This window comes from Tetrao urogallus, assembly GCF_951394365.1.
Source record: "Tetrao urogallus genome assembly, chromosome: 1".
Lineage (NCBI taxonomy): Eukaryota > Metazoa > Chordata > Aves > Galliformes > Phasianidae > Tetrao > Tetrao urogallus.
This window is the reverse complement of record NC_136813.1, coordinates 5911348-5932940: the sequence shown is the minus strand read 5'-3', so window position 1 is coordinate 5932940 and position 21593 is coordinate 5911348. Positions and strand designations below refer to the sequence as shown.

Sequence of the window (21593 nt, the reverse complement as noted above, 5' to 3'; positions counted from 1 at the left end):
CAAGGTCACCCATGATGAGAAGTTAAAAACGCTCACTGCTGAAAACTCCATGCCTGCCCTTCATTTCTAAATCACAGTCATGATTTAGTCTTAATCAAGATGCCAATCTAAAAATATCCCGTCATATTTTAAGAACGAGCCAGTTCATTCTCCGTGTATGTCCTCACAAAGGTGTGAAATGCTTTTATCACAGCCTTGATCTTAGCGCACAAATCTGGGCAGCTGTGAGTTCCCAGAGCTTTTATTAATTGTGATCTACAGCCTTTTGGTCTATATTATACACTGCTCCAGCAGAGCCTACAGTTCTGCAGCAGAGAAGAGAGACTATTGCTAAAAATGCTACAGTACATGCACCAACTTAAGCACTTCTCCTCCTCCTTATCTCTGAAGTTCACGCCAGATTAAATTTTAGATACAGGGCAAGGTTCACCTCTGTCACTGCCCTCCAAGAAATCACTGTGCAAGACTGGAATGCCTCCTCCAGGGAGAAAAGCCTTGGTTCTGCCCCTCTGAGAGAAGCAGATAAGGCACTGTGCCTGCGGGCAGATTACTTCCTCCATTTAGCAGATTTATTTTTTATTTATTTATTTATTTTTTTCCACCGTTCATTATGATGATTCTGGGACTTGTGGTTTTAGAAAAAAAATGAAACTCATAATCTGGCAACTGCAGTATTTGATTTACAAGCGGCAATCTGCAAGTGGTAGAAACTTGCTAGGGGGCACAGGAAAACAGGTGATTTTTCTTCTCTGGCAACAGCATTTTTGAGACGAAAGGCCTTTTTTCCCTCATTCCAGCCCTGCCTGGGTGACAGGGCAGGGAACAGACACCTCACGTCCTTTGCAAATCTCTCTGCAGAGCAAGAGAACCAAAAAAGACTTCGTGGATGAGACAGAGCAGCATGAGGGTGCACAGAGGGACCTCATGGGTCACAGGCGCTGCGGTGACCACGGCCTACTTTCTGCCTCACGAACGTGCTCGACAGGGCTGGCACAAGGATACAAAGCCACTCTGTACCGTTATGCTTTATCGTTTTCATGTATCGCTAATTCAGTTACAACCAATAATTAATAAGACTTCTTAGTTCGATGGTTACGTGCAGCGCGAAGGGCGTTAGCGCACACACCCCCTCCCAGCCAGCCGCCCGCCGCTGAGGGACCGCGAGGCGCGGGAAGGCGGATTTTTCAGCAGTGTGGCAGCTGAGGCGCCGCAGGGCGCGGTGCTGCTTTACGGCAGAGCTTTGCGACGCCCCCGGTCGCGCTTTACGGCTGCGTGGCGGGGGCGGGGGGCGGGGAAGATGTCTGAGCGGGGAGAAGCGCCGGCGGCATCGGCGGGAGCGGGAGGCGAGATGCCGGCTAAGAAGCAAAAGCTGAGCAGCGATGAGAACAGCAACCCCGGGGACCTGTCTGGCGATGAGAACGTGAGGAGGAGTGGGGGTGAAGCGGGAAGGTGGGGGCGGCGGTGGCGAGGCGGGAGCGTGCGGCAGTTCTGTAGGCGAGGGGCCGCGCTTTCCCCGCGTGCGTGAGGGAGAATTGGAGGCCCTGAGATGTGAGCGCCCTTCTCTGTCACTTAAATACTCCTTTTTCTCACAGAGTAGCCAGAAAAAAAGCTACTTTTCGCGCAGCTCTGTGTCGTTTTTCATCACTGCCGCGTTGTAAAGCAGCATTCAGTATTAATTTGTGCACGCAGCACTTTGGGGAATGAAGGAATAGGGGATAATCGCAGCGTTGTAGGTGTTGGAAGGGTCCTCTGGGGATCATCCCGTCTGACCCCTCTGCTAAAGCAGCCGTAGGTTGCTGCTCATAAGCTGCTGTCAGCAGGAATTGGCTGCAAGGGTTGAGGGCTGTTTCCTCTCAACTGTGCTAAAATAGAGGCATTCAAAGCAAAGGTCATGCGATTGATTTCAAAGTAGCTTAAGAGTTGAAAGATAATCTGAGCAATCTGGTAGTCGGTTTGTGCAGTTGATGAAGTGGGGGAGTTACTGAAGTAGCAGTCAGTGAGTACTATTGGTGATAGGTAGATGGTTGGACTGGATGATCTTGAAGGTCTTTTGCAACCTTGGTGATTCTGTGATTCAGTTCCGCATGATGTCTTTCTTGGTTAGAGCATTCAGTTGAAAGTGAGGGAGCTGGATCACATTGCCCATAACCACGTCACCCATAGCCTGTGCAAGTGCTGCTGTTGATGGAACAGCTCTGAGGTGCTGTGTGCTACTGCTGCTGGGCCTTACCGAGCATTGGTGCCAGGCAGCTGGACGTGCAGACCACACGTTTGTCCTTCAACTTCTGAGAACAAGACTATGTTAGGAAATGCTGCTTCTCTGAAAGAGTGATCACGCACTGGAAAGGGCTGCCCAGGGAGGTGGTGGAGTCACCATTTCTGGAGGTGTTCAAGGAATGTTTGAACGTTGTGTTGAGGGACATGGCTTAGTGAGAACTACTGGTGACAGGTGGATGGTTGGACTGCGTGATCTTGTAGATCTTTTCCAACCCTGGTGATTTTGTGATTCTGTGACTATAGGTTCTTTAGAAGGGATAGACAAGGATGGAGTGGGCTGTGCAATAACTCTATGTTAGGGAGTGTTTAAGTGTTTGGCACAGGCTGCCGAGGGAGGTCATGGAGTCACTGTCCCTTGAAGTTTTCAAGAAGAGTAGACGTGGCACTGAGGGACACAGTTAGTGGGCATGGTGATGATGGTTGAACTAGATGATCTTAGATCATTTTTCTAACCTTAACAATTATATGATTTGTGAATCTGAGTGTAATGTGGTGACAGAAGCTCTCAGATTTGCTTTGGTGTTTGTTATAGGCCGTCTCAAAGGTGAAAAAACTCTATTTCCAAAATTTTGTTATGAACTTTGCTACTCCTAAAGGCCTAAATTGTCCTTAAAAGATGGCATAACAGTATTGATTTGCAGAAATTCTGCTTTTCATGGAATCATGGAATGGCTTAAGTAGGAAGGGGCATCAAAATCATCTTGTTCCAACCCTCCTGCCATGATCAGGGTTGCTAACCACTAAATCATGCTCTAGATCAGGCTGCCCAGGGCCCCATCCGACCTGGCCTTGTTCATCTCCAGGGATGAGTCAGCTACAGCTTCTGTGGGCAGCCTGTGCCAGCACCTCACCAGGTACTCCACAGGTATCTTGAAGGCATGTTTGTTGGCTGTGTTTTAGTTTTAGTTACCTGCTTGTATTATATTATACCAGGTACTTGGTGTTCTTGTATTGACTGCATCTGGTTAGTCCAGAGAAAGCTTCAGTTCTGTGGAGTATTATTATTCTTGACAGCGAGTGCTCTTAGGAGACCAGTGTTTGGCAGGCTCTGAAATTGCTTAGGGTAAAGGAAAAGAAATAGCTGAATGTAAAAATTGAAAAACCTGGTTATGCTTACTGGGAGAAAGGATGCAGTGTGAAGGAAATGACTGACCTTATTCCATATTCCTAGTGGAGCTTCGTGATGCAGCTTCCTGTTACACTTCATGTCTTGCAATGACAGGTTGTTTATTGTCTGTCTGCTTCTGTCTCCCCAAATTTGGATCTTGTCATCATGTGGCTGTGAAATGAGTTGTATTCCACCAGCTTTCTGCTGGAAAACGTACAGGCAAACTTGCCAGGGGGAAAATGAAGTTTGTTGATTTAACAAGCTGAACTTTCTCACATGGGTTTACTTGTTATGATGCAGGTGAAGTGTTCTTCCCCATAGCCCTCCTAATAGTTTTGTGTCCTTTTTATACTGTGGTGCCCAAAACTGGCTCGCAGTGCTGGCGATGAGAATCTGTTAGAAAGAGTAGGAGGGAGGGGTGAAACTTCCTCTTCCAGTGGCACTGCTGGCTTATTGCAAAACTGTGCCTGACACTGCTGAGGGCCTACAGAGCTATTCCAGAGATTCCTGACATGGGTAAACATGTTTTTAAACAAACATTGTCTTGATTCATTAGTTCACGAGTATTCATTTCATCTACGTCAAAATACTTTCTAGGAAGGCAATGCCTTTTATTCAGATATTTCTTAAGAGCGGCTTCCTGGATTCCAAAGAAATTTCACTGTATCGCAGTTCATGTATGACCCTTCTGGATTAGTCCTGGTGTGACTCATGTTCTGTTTCCAGAGAGAAATGCTGTTATGTTAGTAACAGATTTAAGTATGTGAATCTAAATAAAAACCAAGTCCTGAGGGATCTTTTGTTCTTATGGAGGAAGAAGGGGAAAGTGAAAAGGCTAAGTGCTGCAGTTAGCTGATGAATTTATACGTCGGTTAATTACATCTTTGTTCCATTCTGTGTAATTCAAATGTTTTCAGGATGATGCTGTTAGTATTGAAAGCGGTACTAACACCGAACGCCCCGATACCCCAACAAACACTCCTAATGCGCCGGGAAGAAAAAGCTGGGGAAAAGGAAAATGGAAGTCAAAGAAGTGCAAATATTCCTTCAAATGTGTAAATAGCCTAAAGGTAGGTATATGTAAACTTCAGCATGGGAATATGGGATACTGTTTGCTGTCAGTGATGCAAATACAGGCTGTGAGACAGTCAAGGCAATTATATACATATAATAGAATATTTAAAAATAGCTGTGTTTGGAGTTCATTTGAAGAAAGTACTTTTGTGATCTGGGACTGTCCAAGTTTTGAAGAAAAAGAATGCTAAGAAATAGGAATCAGGGTAGGCAATGCTGCAATTAGTCCAATTATTTTGCAAAGTTATGTTTGATATTTTATAATTATGAATTTTATCAAAGCTGTAGTTATTGATATGGTGGATTAACAGAATAAAAGTGGATGTGTGACAGCTTGCTGCAAAGCACAGATTCCATACAGATTCTTCTTCCTGATAAAATGTATTTAAAAAAACAATGTTGGGAATAGTTTTCTCCACACACTTTTCACATCAGTTTTTTTTGTTACCTGACCGTTGCCATTAATCAGTTGTCATGAATCACATCATGCAGTTTGATTAATTAGTCACGAGGGTTGTATTTGTACCTGATGGGGGTCATGTTCACCCAGAATACCTGCTGCTGTGAAGGGCTGTGGGTTTGTGATTTTTGACTCCCTGTTTTTGTGTTTAGGGTATTGTTTTCTTCTGTACTAAGCGCAGGACTGTGAGGAACTGAATGAGTTGTTTTCACTTTGATTCTTGCACAGCACCAGGATATTTTTTCATTCCCCACCCTCGTGTGGAATATTTATGTGTTAAAAGCTGTAAATATGCCAGTGGATTTGATTTTTGTAAGATTTCTTAAAAATGGAAAGCTTGAATCCTGAACACGATAGGAGTTGTATCAAACTTTTTGTCTGTCTAACAAGAGGTTATGTGCAGCTCCACAGAGGGTGATTTTTGCAGAATTTCTTTAACAGGTTTGTGTCATTCTCTCACACTTAACTGCTGGGTTTTGCTGATGTTGCTGTTTCTGAATTTAGGCTTCAGGCTGCCTCACTGAAATGTTAGGCTAGCTAAGTAGGAGGGGATGAGAGATTTGGATCATGAAAACCTCCTGAATGAGCTTTGCTGCAGAAGAAATTGTGATGTGAAGCTACTCTGACAAAAGTGTCTGGGGAAAGCAGTTGATCTTAATGTGTTTTCTGAGGTATAAGAGTGATCTCCGGATCTTTCAGAGCGGAGGAGTTCTTTCATTTTCACCCAGGTAGGCAGCAGTTGGTGTGGTTCACATGAATCACCCCCACAGATGGCGCTTTCTGTGGCTTCAAGTCCTGCTTAAACAGGGCTGTGGGCCTTTCAGCACCCAAACATTCAGCAGTATCTGAATTATGCTTAGCGTATTTGTTTTCTTTCCACAGACATCCCAAACTGGTTAGTGCTTTTCAAGGGTATTCTGGAATAACAGAACATCTCTCATACCTACTCTGGGGTGACCCAAAAGATCACCCTGTGTGGTTAATCCCCAACTTCAAGGACTTGGATGGGGGTTTGGGAACAGATTGCTGTGCAAGTGGAATCAAACACAGAGAGTAGATGTAGCATTTTAGCCAAGTGAGATATATTATTTCTAAGTCTTCCAGTTTCTTTTTGAATTGGTTTAAAGACAGGTTAGGTAATTCTTTTTACTTCATTTTTGAGGAAGCCTCTCTCCTTTTTTCTTATCCTTGATATTAATACTGTGAAGATAAACTGTAACAACTGAATATTGTGTGTTGGTTCAGAGAGACATTGCACTTGTTGGATATCACATTGTTCTGTCTTTGAACTGTGCTGTAAGATGGATGTACTGAAATTAATGAAAAGTCAACATGATTTAAAGACATAGAAATTTATTTTAATATCCTTTACGGATGTATAGATGTATATTTTTTTCAATTTCTTATTCTTAGTTTGCCATCTTTCATTTGCTTTAACTTCTTTCCTCCTGGAGACAATGAAATATAGCCATTGCTGACTGCTTTGAATGTCAGATGGTTATGATTCAGCCTGAAAAACACAGTGCTTGCTAAATATGCCTTTTAACCACTAGTGTGGAAGTTATTTTGGCTGAAATTTAAGCATCAGGCAAACAAATATGTAACTTGGAAAATGACAGGAAATCAAGAAGTGCTTTATTTCATTGCTTTTTACAGCACTACGTTACTGGAAGGTAGCTGAAAAAATCTTTGCTGTCCGTGGGCTGAGAGGTGACGTAGCTCATAAATGAGCAGATACAACTAACAGAAGTACATCCTCACTTCTGCATATAATTTTTTCTTCTAGATCTTCCAGCAAAGAGGAATTCTGCTTTGATGTGCTCCCTTCAGAACAATGCCACTGTTTGCCCTACCTTTCCCTCTTGTTTAGGGTGTGGTTGAGTAGTTGTTAGCTGTTGAATGTCCTATTTCAGCTTTTACTCACTGTCCCTGGACCTGGGAATTGGATTCTAGTTTGTTGTCGGGTAAGGGAGAAGTAACTAAAACCACAGCCAGTGGTGGTTTGCTTCCCTTTAGGAAACCAGGAATGCATGTGTGGTCAGTTTGTGCCTCGTTAGCAGCGTGGGTGATGGCATTTTAAAATGTGCTCATGCACTTGCAGGTGATTATTTTGCGTGTGCGTTGGCTTAGTGTTTATTTCTGCCTTCTGTCTAAAAACAGGTCTAACCTTATTTTGTCTGTCTGAAGCTGAGTTGCTATTTAGTGAGTGAGGGCAGAACCAACTGCTGATTATCTTTTTACTTTTGTAGTAACTGTAGGATCTGTTTCTTTGCCTTCTTTCTGGTGCACGAAGAACCCAAGTATTTTGAGCCTCTGCTCTTTATTTATACCAGAGTCAAGGTGGCTTTTCACCATTCTACTCTTGAACCAATATTTGAGTCAAACTGTCTATAAAACCAAGAGTCAGGTTGTTGTGACAGATTCAGCCTCTCAGGATAACTGTAACGTGCAGCACCTAACAGTGTAATGTTTTGAAAACCTGGTTAGCAGCAGGAACAAAGATTAAAACAGATAAGTGTTATCAAAATAGCATGTGCTCTTTCTGACCAGTGAGGATGATGGTAGTTTAAATGAGGTAAGTGTAACTTCAGACAGATACCTGGGTGTTTTCCCAATTCTACATCACTCAATTTAATTTTAATGCTTTACTGTTGCTGAATACCTCCTTTTTTTTCTTCTGTACTGGGGTTACTAATAACCTTGCTACTTTTCCCACGTTCCCCATCAAACAGCTACCCTGTTCTTTAATGTTACAGTGGCTAATGCTTAGAGTTCAACTTCAGACATGCTTTTCTTAATCTGTATTCAGTTTCGAAAATTGTACCTCTCCTTACAAGATGCAGGAGGGCCTTCACTCCAAGATTTTTTTTCGCCTAGCTCTTCTAGCTGTCCCTGTTGAGGTAATAACAGATTCTGCCTTTCCCAGTAAATATGGCCTACTTTAAATTCTTCCAGACTTTCTTTTTAGCAAGCTTTTTTTTTTTTTTTTTTTTTTTTGAGCAGAATTGAATTCCTCACCCATACCCCCTCCTCAAATTTGTTCTGTGGTTCCTGTATGGTTTAGATCTGCCAGGTCTAATATTTCTCATGTTGTCTCTGAAGCACTGCCATTTGAAGGCTGCTTAACAGCCATCATGAGACACTTCCTTCCTGCCTGTACTGTCCCAGACAGTCCCCTGTGGGGAGGCACTTTAATGAACATTATTCTTACTGAAAACATCCTGTCAGGACAGGCCAAAATACTGTTATCAATTAATAACAAGCACCACCATATTCATTGTGATTTATAAACATATCTGCTTCTTTTTTTTTTCCTCTTAAACTGATGTAAAATGTTTAAAAATAATACTTGACATTCTTCTGATAACTGTTTGTGAAGGAGATCTGAAAACACTTTGTAGACATGAACTTAGCAGCAGCTTTGTGACGTGTTGGAGTTAATTCATTGTGCCTGTGATGGAGTTGCAAGACTTAACTGTGCTTTAATAGTTAAATGTAACCCTTCTCCACCCTTACACCAGTATAATTCTTCTCAATCCTAACAGGTCTCCTTTGTGATGTTGTAAATCCTTGTGTGAAAGTAACTATAGCAATATAAAGTGCTTATAGACGTGACCTTAGGAGGTTTCCTTGTTGAAAGATGCAAAGCAAAGTAAGCAGCAGTTGGGACAACTTCAGGCCTCAGCTGTGAGACAGCAGTTCTTCCTTTTGAATTTAAAACTTTGTTGAAAGGAAAGAAATGTTTTATCCTCTGTGAAGACAGCCAAATTCAAGTGTGATGTTACAAAACTGTTCTTTTTAGCTGTTCGCTATCTGAAATTATATTGGGTGTGAATCTAGTAGTTCAGGGAGGAAAACATAACAATTTAACTGTTTTCCATTACAGCTAAATTTCACAGAAATAATGTTTTGTGGCCTTTTTTTTTTTCTTTCTGATCTTGCTTTACATCTGCAGGAGGACCATGGTCAGCCTTTGTTTGGAGTCCAGTTTAACTGGCACAGTAAAGAAGGTGATCCTCTTGTTTTTGCCACTGTAGGCAGCAACAGAGTGAGTAAGCTGTTTGTAACAATAAGCCCTCCTGGGTGGTTTTCTTTGCTTTTTTTTTTTTTTTTTTTTTTTTTTTTTTTTTTTTTTTTTTTCAATGAAACCCTTCACCTGCATGTAGTACTGACACATGGTAACTTCACACAGAAAGCTATATTCTGAGGCATGTACTGTCTGTTATCTTGGAGATGTACTGCCTCTGAGTAACTGCATGTTGTCATGCCATCCCTGCTTGGGAAATAGCCTCTGTAGTAAAGAAAATTTTTGCTAGTAACATGAAAGTAAAGAAGACAGGTGCATAGATGTATCTTCTCACTGAAATTACCCTTCTTAGACGTTATGGGTTCTAGAAGGCTAAATTAACGGCCTATGTGAGGTGACTTCATATGCTTCTTCTGAACAAGATTCTATGTTGTTTTATCTTGAAGTTCCTTCAATGGAAGTGTTGTAAATAAACAAGAAGCCTCTCATTGCCAGGTTTGTCCAGCCTGACAAAAGTGCTAAACTGAGATTGCCTCTGTATCAAATGCTCACCTAAAGACTGGGTCTGGTTAGAGGCGATTGAATTAACTAGTTATAAGTAGAGAATATTCAATAGTATCATTTAGTATTTGGGAAGGACTGCTAACCTTGGAATGCTGCTTTACTAAAACTCTGCTGTGCCTGTTGTTTTATCAAACCATTTTGATAGAAACAAACAGGTGAGATGAGAGCTAAACCGTAGAAGCATATTGCCACTCCATGAGAAGCTCAGTGCATAGGTGTATTTGATTTCCTCTTGAACTATCACAAGTAAGTCATGATCTTGCCCGCTTCTTTCTTTCCCCAGGTTACTTTATATGAATGCCACTCCCAAGGAGAAATACGTCTGTTACAGTCCTACGTAGATGCTGATGTATCCTTCTAAGTAAAAATACACTTGTTTGATTCCTCTTTATCGTAATTGTGGAGGCTTTGTAGGAAAAAAAAAACGCAGAGGCTTTTCTGTGATTTAATACCCTGCTCATATGGCACATTCCTCCTGTTAGGTCTTAGCCTTCTTTCTTCTTTCCCACATCCTCGAGTCTCTCATATTGAAATAATATTGGAAATGCAGACTCATGGAACATGCTGCATTAAAGTATTTGAAAACTGATTCTCTGTCAGTTTGGTCTTCCCAACACAAATATTTGTGCAGTATTTCACATTCAGTGTTTTACAGTGGTCTCAGCTCTTTGAACTGGAACTGAATTTCAAGGCTAAGAATTATGTTTCATACTCTGAAGTGGTAATAACTTCTGTTGATCCGTTGCAGTTCACAAGTTACTGACTTATGACTGGGTCTTGATTCATTCTCATTTTTATTCCCAGTCTTTGGATATTTTGGAGAAAGATTGAAAAGCAATGCCAAGAGAGAGGAGTTCTTAGTGTTTTATGAAACAGAAGTGAGGAAATCTGCAGAAAAGTCAGTGTTGATGATTATTTGCAGATGTCTGATCAAATACTCATCTTTTTATTGTTGGATCCAGCAGAGATTCATGGCCACGTGGACAACAAGTTTGCTTGAAAAAGCAATTTAAAAATATATATTTAAAGTTAAGTTTGCTTGAAACCAAAACAAAACTCCAGTCTCTTCTGTGTTCCTTAACATGAGATGTAGGCAGATGAAAACTTCTATACCTGTGCATGGACATACGATAGCAATACAAGCCATCCTCTTCTTGCCGTGGCAGGGTCCAGGGGTATTATTAGGATAATTAATCCTATTACAATGCAGTGCATAAAGGTAAGTGTTTAGAACTTTGAAATGAAGCTTATGTTTCAGTAATGCATGAAACATGTCTTCTAAGTACATGTAAACATGAGGGGAGATGATAACTTGGTCTCTGAATTCTATCCCAGCACTACGTGGGTCATGGAAATGCAATCAATGAACTGAAATTCCATCCAAGAGATCCAAATCTCCTTTTATCTGTAAGCAAAGGTGAGGAAAAAAAAAAAACCTCTTGTGTTGTTGAATAAATCAGGATACTTTGGATTGGATTTTTGATCTTGAAAATGGCCAAAATCTCTCAAGTCTTTGAAAATTTTATTAGTGGGACTGAACAAGTTTACCTTGGAAGTCTAGAGCAAATCTTGTTCTTCTTGGATATATATTAGATACATATTAAATCCATGGCCTACAATAAAAATACCTGTGGTGCAGAGGGATTGTGAACACCACTGCTTTTTCAGGAAAGAAGTGTGAGCACCTGAGTTGCTTTTTCCTATCTCAATTATTTGGTTTCAATTTCTTTCGATTGTTGAAGCGTGGTGCCATCTAGTGGGGGTATTTTAATGTTGCAGGTGGCATTCACCACTGCGAAGGGAAAACTGATTCTGTCTCTGAAGAGCAGCTCTGACTTTCTTAGGACTTCTGAGTGAAAAGGGTATCAGTGAAGGAAGAAGCAAGTTTATGCTATGGTGTCTCATGGACTTGTCCAGTCTAAACAGTCATAGCTTCCTAATCTGGACTGTTCTGTTAAGTAAGGGGGTACTTGATGTGCCTCAGGAGCAAACCTTCAGGAGTGCAGAGCTGGTAACATAAGAGGACTTCCGACTTACATGTAATCAGTGTCACTGATTAAACTACGTGAGAATTATGTTGGGAACTTCTCTGATTCTTCCCACTGTCACGTTTGTGCTGTGGGCCTACTTTTGAATTTCAAGACTTCTGTGTATTTTGTCTTTTTGATACCATCTTGACATCAGCCAATAGATTTATGAGGTTTAATCTGGATACTGCATATCATTGGGCATAAAGCAGGAGAGTACTGGATTCTCTCTGATTGACTGAGAGATTGAATAGAAAAAGTGGAAAATATTTGGGACTGAGTGGCCTCCAGTTGGTATCACCATAATTCAGTGTAGTGTGTGTTGTAGAATCCAAATGGGAAATTCATTAGAGGTTCCCATTTCTACATGGGAAATACAGTACAAGTCCTTAATTAGCAATTGTCAAAATTGTCTTTAAATGAGCAGGCTCATCTGACTGACTTGGGAATATATACTGTTTATTGAAACAGTTCCTCCCATCCCTACAGTCTGTGGCTCATAAAGAATAGCAGTTAAAAGAAAAAAAAATTAAAAAAAAAAAAAAAAAAAAAAAAAAAAAACAAGAAAACAAAAAAACAAAAAAACCTTATTGAATGCTGTTGGAAGAGTGGCTAAAAGGAATTTTAACACTTCAAGATCAGACTCTTACTCACTTTTCAGATGATCTAAAGACCTTAATATGTTTGGTTTAGTTGTAATGGCAATTTAGTTAATGCAGTTCCATTGTTTCTAACAACTGAAGAAGAATGAAGTGCCTTTTAAATGTTTACGTCAACACCTGTTATTGAAAGTGGTGAAGCTGAAATATATTATTCATATGTACATATAAAAAGCAGCATGTAATTTTATTTGTTCTTTATAGATCATGCATTGAGACTGTGGAACATCCAGACAGACACGCTGGTTGCAATATTTGGAGGAGTAGAAGGGCACAGGGATGAGGTGTTAAGTGCAGTAAGTGGAAGACTGTGGGGCAGTGATTTAGATTTACAAAGGGTAGTAAGCCTATAGCATGCAACTTTTTATCCTCCTGTGCACTGTTTTGATATTTTACCTGCTTTAAAAGAAAAGTGCATAAATAAAGTTTAGATGTAGTGGTTTCATTGATCTGGCCACCTCTCCATAGTCAGGACAGGTGTTCACTTTCTGTTTCTGTTTCAGTAGCTAGTTTTCTCACGATGCAGCCTAGAACAAAATAAAACACTGTTCAGTGGGGCTAGAAAAAGTAAAAAGTTCATTATAGTCCCACTTGTGAAGTTCTCATGGTCTTATCAAACCAAAGCAACAGATCTTTTAGAGGCATGGTAGTGAAGGAAAGAAGCTCTTTCAGGTAAGTTATGCTGCTTTTCAGTGGCTACAAACAGATGCTGGTACCCAGTAAATACTGACCAGAATAGCTGACTTTTGAATACACTCTTCATAACAGTTGTTTCTTTTTCTGTTGTGGGATTTGAAAGGTGAGATATATATCTATTCAAGACCTGATGCTGTATTCTCTTGTAGTCATATCCATGCAGAAGGCCTGGAGTTGTGTCAGGATTCCTCTATAAAATGAAACCTTAGGAACTGACTGAGAGGGAGCACTAGCAGTACATTTGTTGTTTGTCAGTGCTGCTGAGTGTGCCTCTTTCTTGACGGGGAGTAAAAGCGGTTATTAAGATACTGTGTTTCTTTGTAGTTAGTAAGATTAAGTTGTTAGTATTTTTCTCAGTGAAATATGCAGTTTTTATTACATTCTTTACACAGAAAAAGCTGTTTTGATGGAAATGTTTGAATAAAATCTGAGTTGATATAATGCAGCTTAGGCTGGGGGTGCTCAAAATTATTTTATATACATAGGATTATGATCTTCTTGGTGAAAAAATCATGTCTTGTGGAATGGATCACTCTCTCAAACTCTGGAGAATTAATTCCAAGAGAATGATAAATGCCATCAAAGAGTCTTATGAGTACAATCCAAATAAAACAAACAGGTATGCAGTCTTCATCTTCTTGTCTTTGTGGTTTTTTTTTTTTTTTTTTTTTTTTTTTTTTTTTTTTTTTTTTGTTTTCAAATGAAAACTCTCATCAATGGCCCAGATCAATCCCTTTGGAAGTTCTTGGAGACATTGGAAGTTCTTGGAGATAGTGACCTGGGAACTGTGCTGGAGATTGAATTCTTAACACTTTTATTTTTAAATATCTCAATTACTACTTAACTATTTATTTGACTAGGGAATGCCTGGGATTCTCATCTTTATCATTCTTAAAGCTTGTATTACATCATGGTTTAGTGGCTTTTCTTCCCCCCCACTTCCAAATTTCTAGGAGGAAATCAAATTGTTAAATGTAGTAAACAATTTAGTTTTATATTGTGTAGTTTTCTCCCATTATTGTATTTGTTATCTGTTCTGGGGCTGGAAAAAAACAACTGCTTATGTAGTAATAACTTTAATTTTGATCATTCTCTTATCTCACTCCAGATACATGTAAATTGTTGATTAAACATAGTGATTTGTTATATGATAGATAAATTTCTCCCTATGAAGTTCATCAACTCTTTAATCTTCCAGTTAAACCATTGAGAGAACTGAAGTCTAAACCACACTGAACATGTTCAGCAATGAGACTAGCTGTGAAAGTGCTCTCACTTTTTTTGGTAATGTTACCAAATATTAAATGATGCTTTAAAAAAGAGAAGTAAAAATATGTTTGTTTGGGGTTTTTTTTAGTGTGCTTTTCTATTTTACAGTCTAGGTGTTGCAGAATAAGCATCCGGAAAGTGGAGCTTAAATTAGTTCTTAAGGTACTTAGCAATGGGAGCTGTGTGGAGCTTCTGAAGGTGTGGTTTTGCTTTGTGCAGCCTTTTATAGTAAAGCATTTTGGGAAATAAGTTATTTTAGTAGGAATGAGATGAAAATGCACAATTCCCATTTTATTAAAAAAAAAAGTACAAAATCTACTTTGCAGCAGAACTGTTAAAAGAAGAAAAAAGACAGACCTGTCCTTTTAACATGGAGATACATGAAAACTGGCCATTGAAAATTGGGCTTGTATTTCAGTGTTTCTCTGAACCTCACACGGCTGTTTTTTCTGTAGGCCTTTTATTTCCCAGAAAATCCACTTTCCTGACTTTTCTACAAGAGACATACATAGAAACTATGTTGACTGCGTACGATGGTTGGGTGACCTAATTCTTTCCAAGGTATGGTGCAAGCTTTTTCATCCACCTTGCTTTTACTGGCTTTTTTAGGCTCTTAAACAGTAGTAGTTTCACTAGAATACGAATTGCAGGTTAACCTACTATGCTGCATGACATGATTTAATATTACCGATTTTGGCGACGTGTAGATAAGCAACTTTTACTTCAAAAGTAAAATGATTACAGCAGTCATAACTGTGCTAAAAGTAGCAGGATATCAACTACCCGTGTTCTCCACGAGAAGTGCAGAAAGAGAATGAATGCATAGTTACACGTGTGGGATCCTGCAGCTAAATGGAGAAACGAGGATTCGCACAGTGGAGTTCCTTGGATTTGTGTGATAACTTGCTTGTAGACATTAAACTACATTGGGCCAGAAATTGGTGCGTGTGTGTTCTCCTAATTGTTAAAAGGTCTAAAACATCCTTGAATCTAGGCTATTTCAAACCATGGTTGAGCACATGTGGTTGATTTCTTCTGAAGTGGGTGAGGGAGAGCTCCTGCAATCCTGTGAGCTGGCAGACCTGTGAGGGCAGCAGTACCCAGCAGGGGGTTGTGATGTTGGTGATGTGGCTGTGATCTGAGGACAGAGATGAGATTCTCAGTTTTACTTTTTTAACATAGGATGGTTTGGGTTGGAGGGGAGTTTTAAGATCATCTATTTCCAATCCCCTGCTATGGGTAAGTACACTTCCCATTAGACCAGGTTGCTCGCAGCCCCATCCAGCCTGGGAACACTGTTAATGAGATGAAATGTTAGCTTATAATTAAACAGAATGTTGTACAGTATAAACTGTAGTGCTTTTTTTGTGTGTGTGTGTGTGACTTTTTTTTGTTATTCACTGCTTTTTCCCCCTAGTCTTGTGAAAATGCCATTGTGTGCTGGAAACCTGGTAAAATGGAAGATGATATAGATAAAATCAAGCCAAGTGAGTCGAATGTGACCATACTTGGGAGATTCGATTACAGCCAATGTGACATATGGTACATGAGGTTTTCAATGGATTTCTGGCAAAAGGTATGTGTGAGCTTGGACCTTGCTGTACCTAGGGGTGCATAGCTCTTCATTCATTACATATTTCTGTGTATGGGAAGAGTTTTGGTACCTGTGATGTGGTGTCTGAGAAGCAGAATGGTCTGCTACAAGGGGCTTTATGTGAAACTGTTATATTTATTGGTATCTTCCTCCTCTATCTGCAGAGATAATAATAATATGGGAGAAAGGAAGCAAATTATTTAGAATTTCCAACCACTTCATCAAACTTGTTAAGCAATTAATGTTCAAACATTTAAGCACAACTGAACAGTCTTCATAAAAATTTGAGTTTTATGAGTTTCATATCTTTTGAATAATACAGTAAGACTTCTCTATCCTCTGCTTTCTTTTTAAGATGCTTGCTCTTGGCAATCAGGTTGGCAAACTTTACGTTTGGGATTTGGAAATAGAGGATCCTCATAAAGCCAAGTGAGTGCTTAATGCTCAATTTTCTTTTTGTTGAGACAGGAATCTGGGGAACTTTCCTCTTTCTTTTACTGACAACTACTGATATTCTTAAACAGTGGTAGCCACTCTAACTACTAAGTAAATACATGTTCTGAGCCCCTGGAGGTTATTTATTTATTTTGCTGTTCTATTATTTACATCAAATAATATTATTCTATTAATAGAATAAAAGTAGTGCCAAGAGGTACCAATCAAATTGTGTTGAGTGGTGTATGAAGATAAAGTGAAAGAAAGTATCCTCCTCCAATTGCTTGCAAACTGATTAGGTAGAAGATTTATGGAGCAATTAGGAGAAATAGATGGAAGGACTAGAGTAATGAGGGTACAGAGGTTAGCTCTGAGCACAACCTGAAGAAAACAATATGGCTTTTCAGTTTCATGCCTGTGTGGCCAGGTGATTTCATTGCATGTTTGAACACATGTACAATGTATTTGTGAATGTCCAGTAATGTGTATGTATGCCTGTGTAAAAATACAGGCGTGCATATACTAACTTGCTGAAAAATGCTGCAGTACTGAATTGCCCCATGGCCATATTTTATTCCTAACAACTGGAAAAGAACATTGATTACAAGGTCCTAAATAACGTGATTCAATAAGATTTTAATCAATGCTTCGGTGAAATTTGGGTGGATGAGAAATGGCAGTGGGTGAACCAGAAATCAGTGCTTTCCCAAGTCCAAATTTGGAATACAAAATACACTGTGATATAATCCTGCTACCTTCTGAATTCCTCCTAAGTCACATAAGTAAGAAAGTGGTGGAACAGCACTCCATAATGTAGTAGCAGCAAGTGCAGGTTGAACATTGCAGCTGAATGATTTTCTTTTGTTTATAGGTGTACGACTCTTACTCATCCTAAATGTGTTGCTGCCATTCGACAAACCAGTTTTAGCAGGGACAGTAGTATCCTTATAGCTGTGTGTGATGATGCCAGTATCTGGCGCTGGGACAGACTACGATAAGTAATTTTTTTCTTAATTCAAAGTAGAAAATATATTTTCAAATTATAATATAGTCTGTTAACCTGCTAGCACGGTAGATGCGTTTAGCTTAGACTTCCTCGAAGGTTCAGCAGGCTGGAGCTGAACTTAGTGATGTTTACATTCTGTGTATTGTTCTGCTTGAACTTTTGCTGCTTTTAATAAAAAGAAATATTTTTGTAAAGTTTTCTGAACTGTCCATTTTAATTATTTACCACAATAAGCTTTCAGTTATGACTCATGGAATTGCTTTATGTATAGCTAGTGCATAAATACATAGGAATTTACTTGATGCTGTATTCATCCTTTTTTATGCTGACTAGAAACATAATGAAGCTATTGAATATTATCCAGGGATAAAACATTTCTGTGTGTATAATTGAAATGTTAGTGCTTGTATTCTTTGTAAGTGTTCTAAGACATGGCAGAATAGCTGTGTGTACCTGTGTGAACAATGGAATTGTTAATAATATTTAGTAAAGATTAACCATTTAGGGCTCTTTTTTCCTACTGTTCTCTTATCCTTTACCCCAACTTGAATACGTTACGTATTATGTACATGCCAGCACAGTCTTTGCCAACATATCAGTGAATTTTTGTTACTGAATTAAGGAGATGGTCCTGTCTCCCACTGACTTTTCAAGTATACGCCTGGCTTTCATCTTCCATGATATTGCATTTGCCTCTTTGTTCCAGTTTGGGAAGCTCATAAATTCTCTGTTTAGGTGGCCTACCTGTTCAGCTTGAAATGGTATTGACTAAGCCAGTTCTATTAGTTTGTACTTAGAAATTTGCAAAACAATGAGATCTGGAGCTGGCAAGTAGTTTGCAAGTGTTAGTCTGTAACATACAATTACCCCCCTTTATAGAAAAAAAATACATATATTCTTATTCCTGGAGAACAGCCATAATACCTTTGTAGCAAAATAAGCTGAGAAGGGGAAAGATGAGAAGTGGGGCTGGAGGGTTTTAACCTCTAGTTCAACTGAACTGCCAGCACAGCATGAGCTAGCGTTTAGGTGGCAGCAGCAGTGGGCCTGTGTACTTCATGCATGTGGGGCTGGTAGAGTGAAAAAGCATGGGGATGGAACTGTGGAAGTAAGTTGGAGAGTACTCCAAAAAGCCTGTGGGAACGCTCAGGAGTTCTTCAGATGAGCTAAACCCTATTTAGAACGTAGAGGTTGGAGGCTGATAGCACTGAGTGTTTGCAAACATTGAAAGTGAAATAGGACACAGAAGCAGTTGTGACTTCCAGTCACAGTTGTCTGTTATATTGTAAGTTGTATGTTCTTACCACTAAGCTGTTTCTGAGAGGAAGGAAGGGTGGTACTTAAATAAAGGCCTAAATACAATTGGGGTGGCTTCAGCTTTTTCAACTCATAATGTTCTGACAACTGTTCTCTTAAAATGCAGGAAAATATTCCAAGAGGTTTCCTTTGAAATGCGATTTAGGGTTGGGTCCCATTTGGTGGGGACTCTCTGTTCTTTGAAGTGCAGTGTCAGTGCTGTTGTGTATTTACCATTTCTTCCCTGCAGTGGGACTGCTCACGGTTTACGGTTTCTTTCAGAGTCATAGAGCTCCTCACTCTTGGGACACAGCAAACAAATGTTGGAGCTAATAAAAACTTTGTAAACCTCACCTCTGAAGTACAGGTGATTATTGTATGCAGTGTCTGTCTCAGCTTTAGGCTTCTGCTATGAATGGCGTTGGTCAGATTTATCTGCTTGTCACACAAATACTAAAGACTTTCAATATGTCTTAGGACAGAGCTACCTGGAACAGAACATGAGTGAAGTAGGGAAAAAAAAAAACAGCAGTTACTGAAGCACTTAAGGTTAAATGTGCAAAAAATATTAAAGAACAGTTGCTCTCGTCCAGGGAGATGAGTTAAAATACAGAGTAGGAGACTGCTTACCCAACTGGAGATATGCACAGTATAGGGACAGTACATATCAGTCAGAATAGGAGGGGTACTTCTGAATGATGGTGAAACTAGTTCTTGGGCATGTCACACAACTCAGCAGTAGCAGCTTCTCTCTGTGTGTGCAGCTTGGGATGAATGAGGTGTAGATGCTTGCAGCATAAATGACTGCAGTTGGTCTCGAGCATCTTGACTGTCTTTTAAAGAGCTTGTCCAGCTGACTGTTCAGAGTTGGGTTACACAGGACTTTGAGCACCTAGAAACATCTTAAGTTAAATTTCCATAGATAAACTAAATGCCTGTTTCCCTAAGCATCTCGCAGTGATCACATTTCAAATCCTGCACAGCCAGTGAAATTCAGTAACCTACCAAAATCAGTATTCCTTACAGGAGAGCAAGAAAAAACACGCTTAAGCAGCACAGCAGTCCAAGTGAGTAATCCACAGTTGTTTTGAAAGATATTTATCTGATACAATGTGAAGGGAGATGGAGTCTTACTTCTGCAAGTTTCTGTTCTGCAAGCTCAGCCACAGTATGTTGGAAAGAAGAGGAAGGTAGTTTACAATGATGTTCTCAAGCACATGCCCTAATGACTAAGCTTAGAGAGACAGGATCTGGCTGTACCTACAAGGGCTAGTGCACTAGGAGACATTTTTAAGCACATTTCAGCACACTGCTGAATTAAAACACATATGATTACATATGTTCATTTACAGCCTTCAAGACTGGAGCCTAGGCACCAGGAGTGTACTTGAAAATAGCAGCCACAAAGCTTATGATGGGGAGACTTAACAATCCCACCCACTTGATGTAGTCTGGTTTTCTAAAACCCAAGCAATAAAAAGCTCAGGGTTATAGAATAACATGAAGGCAGTATTGACCTAGTCAGAACAGAAGCAGCTTGTTACTATAGCTGTAAAAGAGAAGGCAGAGCTGCAGAGCAACTTCCTCTGCTGGCACAAACTGCCAAAATGAGGCTGTTGCAGAAAACTGAAACTCAGTTTTCATCAAGCCATATAGGAAGACTACAGAAAAATGCAAGAAGGAACACATGGATTACAGCGTACAGGAAGGCTCCAGACAATCACTCAAGGAAACTCAAGATAATAACCCCCCTCCCCCCCCCCCCCCTTGTTTTTTCTTCTATTCTTTCATTTTTAATTAAAAATATCCTTGCTCCTTTATTAATTGTCTGACTCAAAGAGGCCATTAGGTTACGCTGACATGCAGCTCTTAATTAGTGAGGCCTCCAGAGGCCTACGAGGTATTAATTATTTTACTTCCACAGCAGGCAGGCATTTGCACAGTAGTGTGAAAACCTGAGAAATCGTGACCACACTGCTTTCAGTACTGTGTCACAACAACTTTTACTCCACTTTCCATTTGTCTCCTCCATCTTCTTCCAATACCACCCATGATGTCAGCTATATGTGGTATCTGCCATCTGCGTAACAAGATCTGCCAAATTCTGCAGGAGGATTTGATGGGTCACGCAGAATTGCTATGATCCATTCCAGCACTTCACTCTGGGCCTCACTGACTGCCTTCATTGCTGCTTCTCCACAAATGGACATCTTAGAGAAAAGCAAGTCTTCATCTGAGCTGGAGCCTGAGGGTTTGGGTCTCTCCCAAGGCTTCTGGAAAACAACTCAGGGCTGTGCTAGGTTACTTGGGATGTGCTACACGTTGATCCAAAAAGATACAATTGAATACAGCAGTGAAGACAGTTGAATTTGCTAAGGATCAACAGGATCTTATTGTTTGTACAATTAAAGTTGTCATTATAAACGCAGAACTCAATAGAGTTTACTGCTGTTGCTTTGATATAGTGGTCAGGACCGTGGAACTCAGTTCTGGGTTCTGCTTGAAGTGTTGTTTACCATCCAGTTCCTCACAGGATCTTCCCTCATCTTCATACAGCCTCTTAAAGATCCATACCAGGAGCATTTCGAGTACAGTTAAGACAAGTTTGCTTACAGCTGATGTTCACAGCAGAAAGCCTGCCTCAGGTACACACGGAGGATCTGCAGAACTAAGTGCTGTCTCTTGCCTCTCTCCAACAAAAAGCGAAGGCAGAAGACCTGAGCTGTGCAATGCTGGTTTCAAGCTCCGAGGTCAAGAGGCCTTATTGATATTGATGTTACCTCTCTAAAAGAAGCCAGTTGTGGTTCTGGGGAGCACAGACTGACTGGAATTATGTTTTACCCCTTAAGCAACACGTTTTCAACTAGAGCAAGATTGCTCTTTCATTAGTCACCTCTGAACTCTGCTGGTGTCTGGGAAGAGTCCAAAGTCTTGAACAAAGCTGAGACATGCTGATACCATCAGGAAGCGGTTCAGAGGGCAGTGAGACTATCCTACTTCTCATAAAGTATTGTTAGACTCTGAACATTACTCTCACAAGACAAAAGGAGCAGGCTCGTTCCCATAAAAGAGAATAGGAAAATAATCCTTTACTTCTGGAA

General features: G+C 40.1%; 1 protein-coding gene across 1 annotated transcript; it reads left to right on the top strand.

The window, feature by feature from the left end:
- Positions 1-1297: 1297 nt before the first annotated feature.
- Positions 1298-17188, top strand: EED (embryonic ectoderm development; the record flags this gene model as incomplete). The annotated part of the gene is made up of 12 exons (XM_079547634.1): positions 1298-1420; positions 4303-4455; positions 8875-8967; positions 9794-9859; positions 10604-10729; positions 10846-10927; positions 12401-12492; positions 13378-13511; positions 14617-14722; positions 15579-15737; positions 16111-16184; positions 17062-17188. 12 exons carry the CDS (start codon positions 1298-1300, stop codon positions 17186-17188), a joined length of 1335 nt encoding a protein of 444 aa, XP_079403760.1.
- Between the last annotated feature and the right edge of the window lie 4405 nt (positions 17189-21593).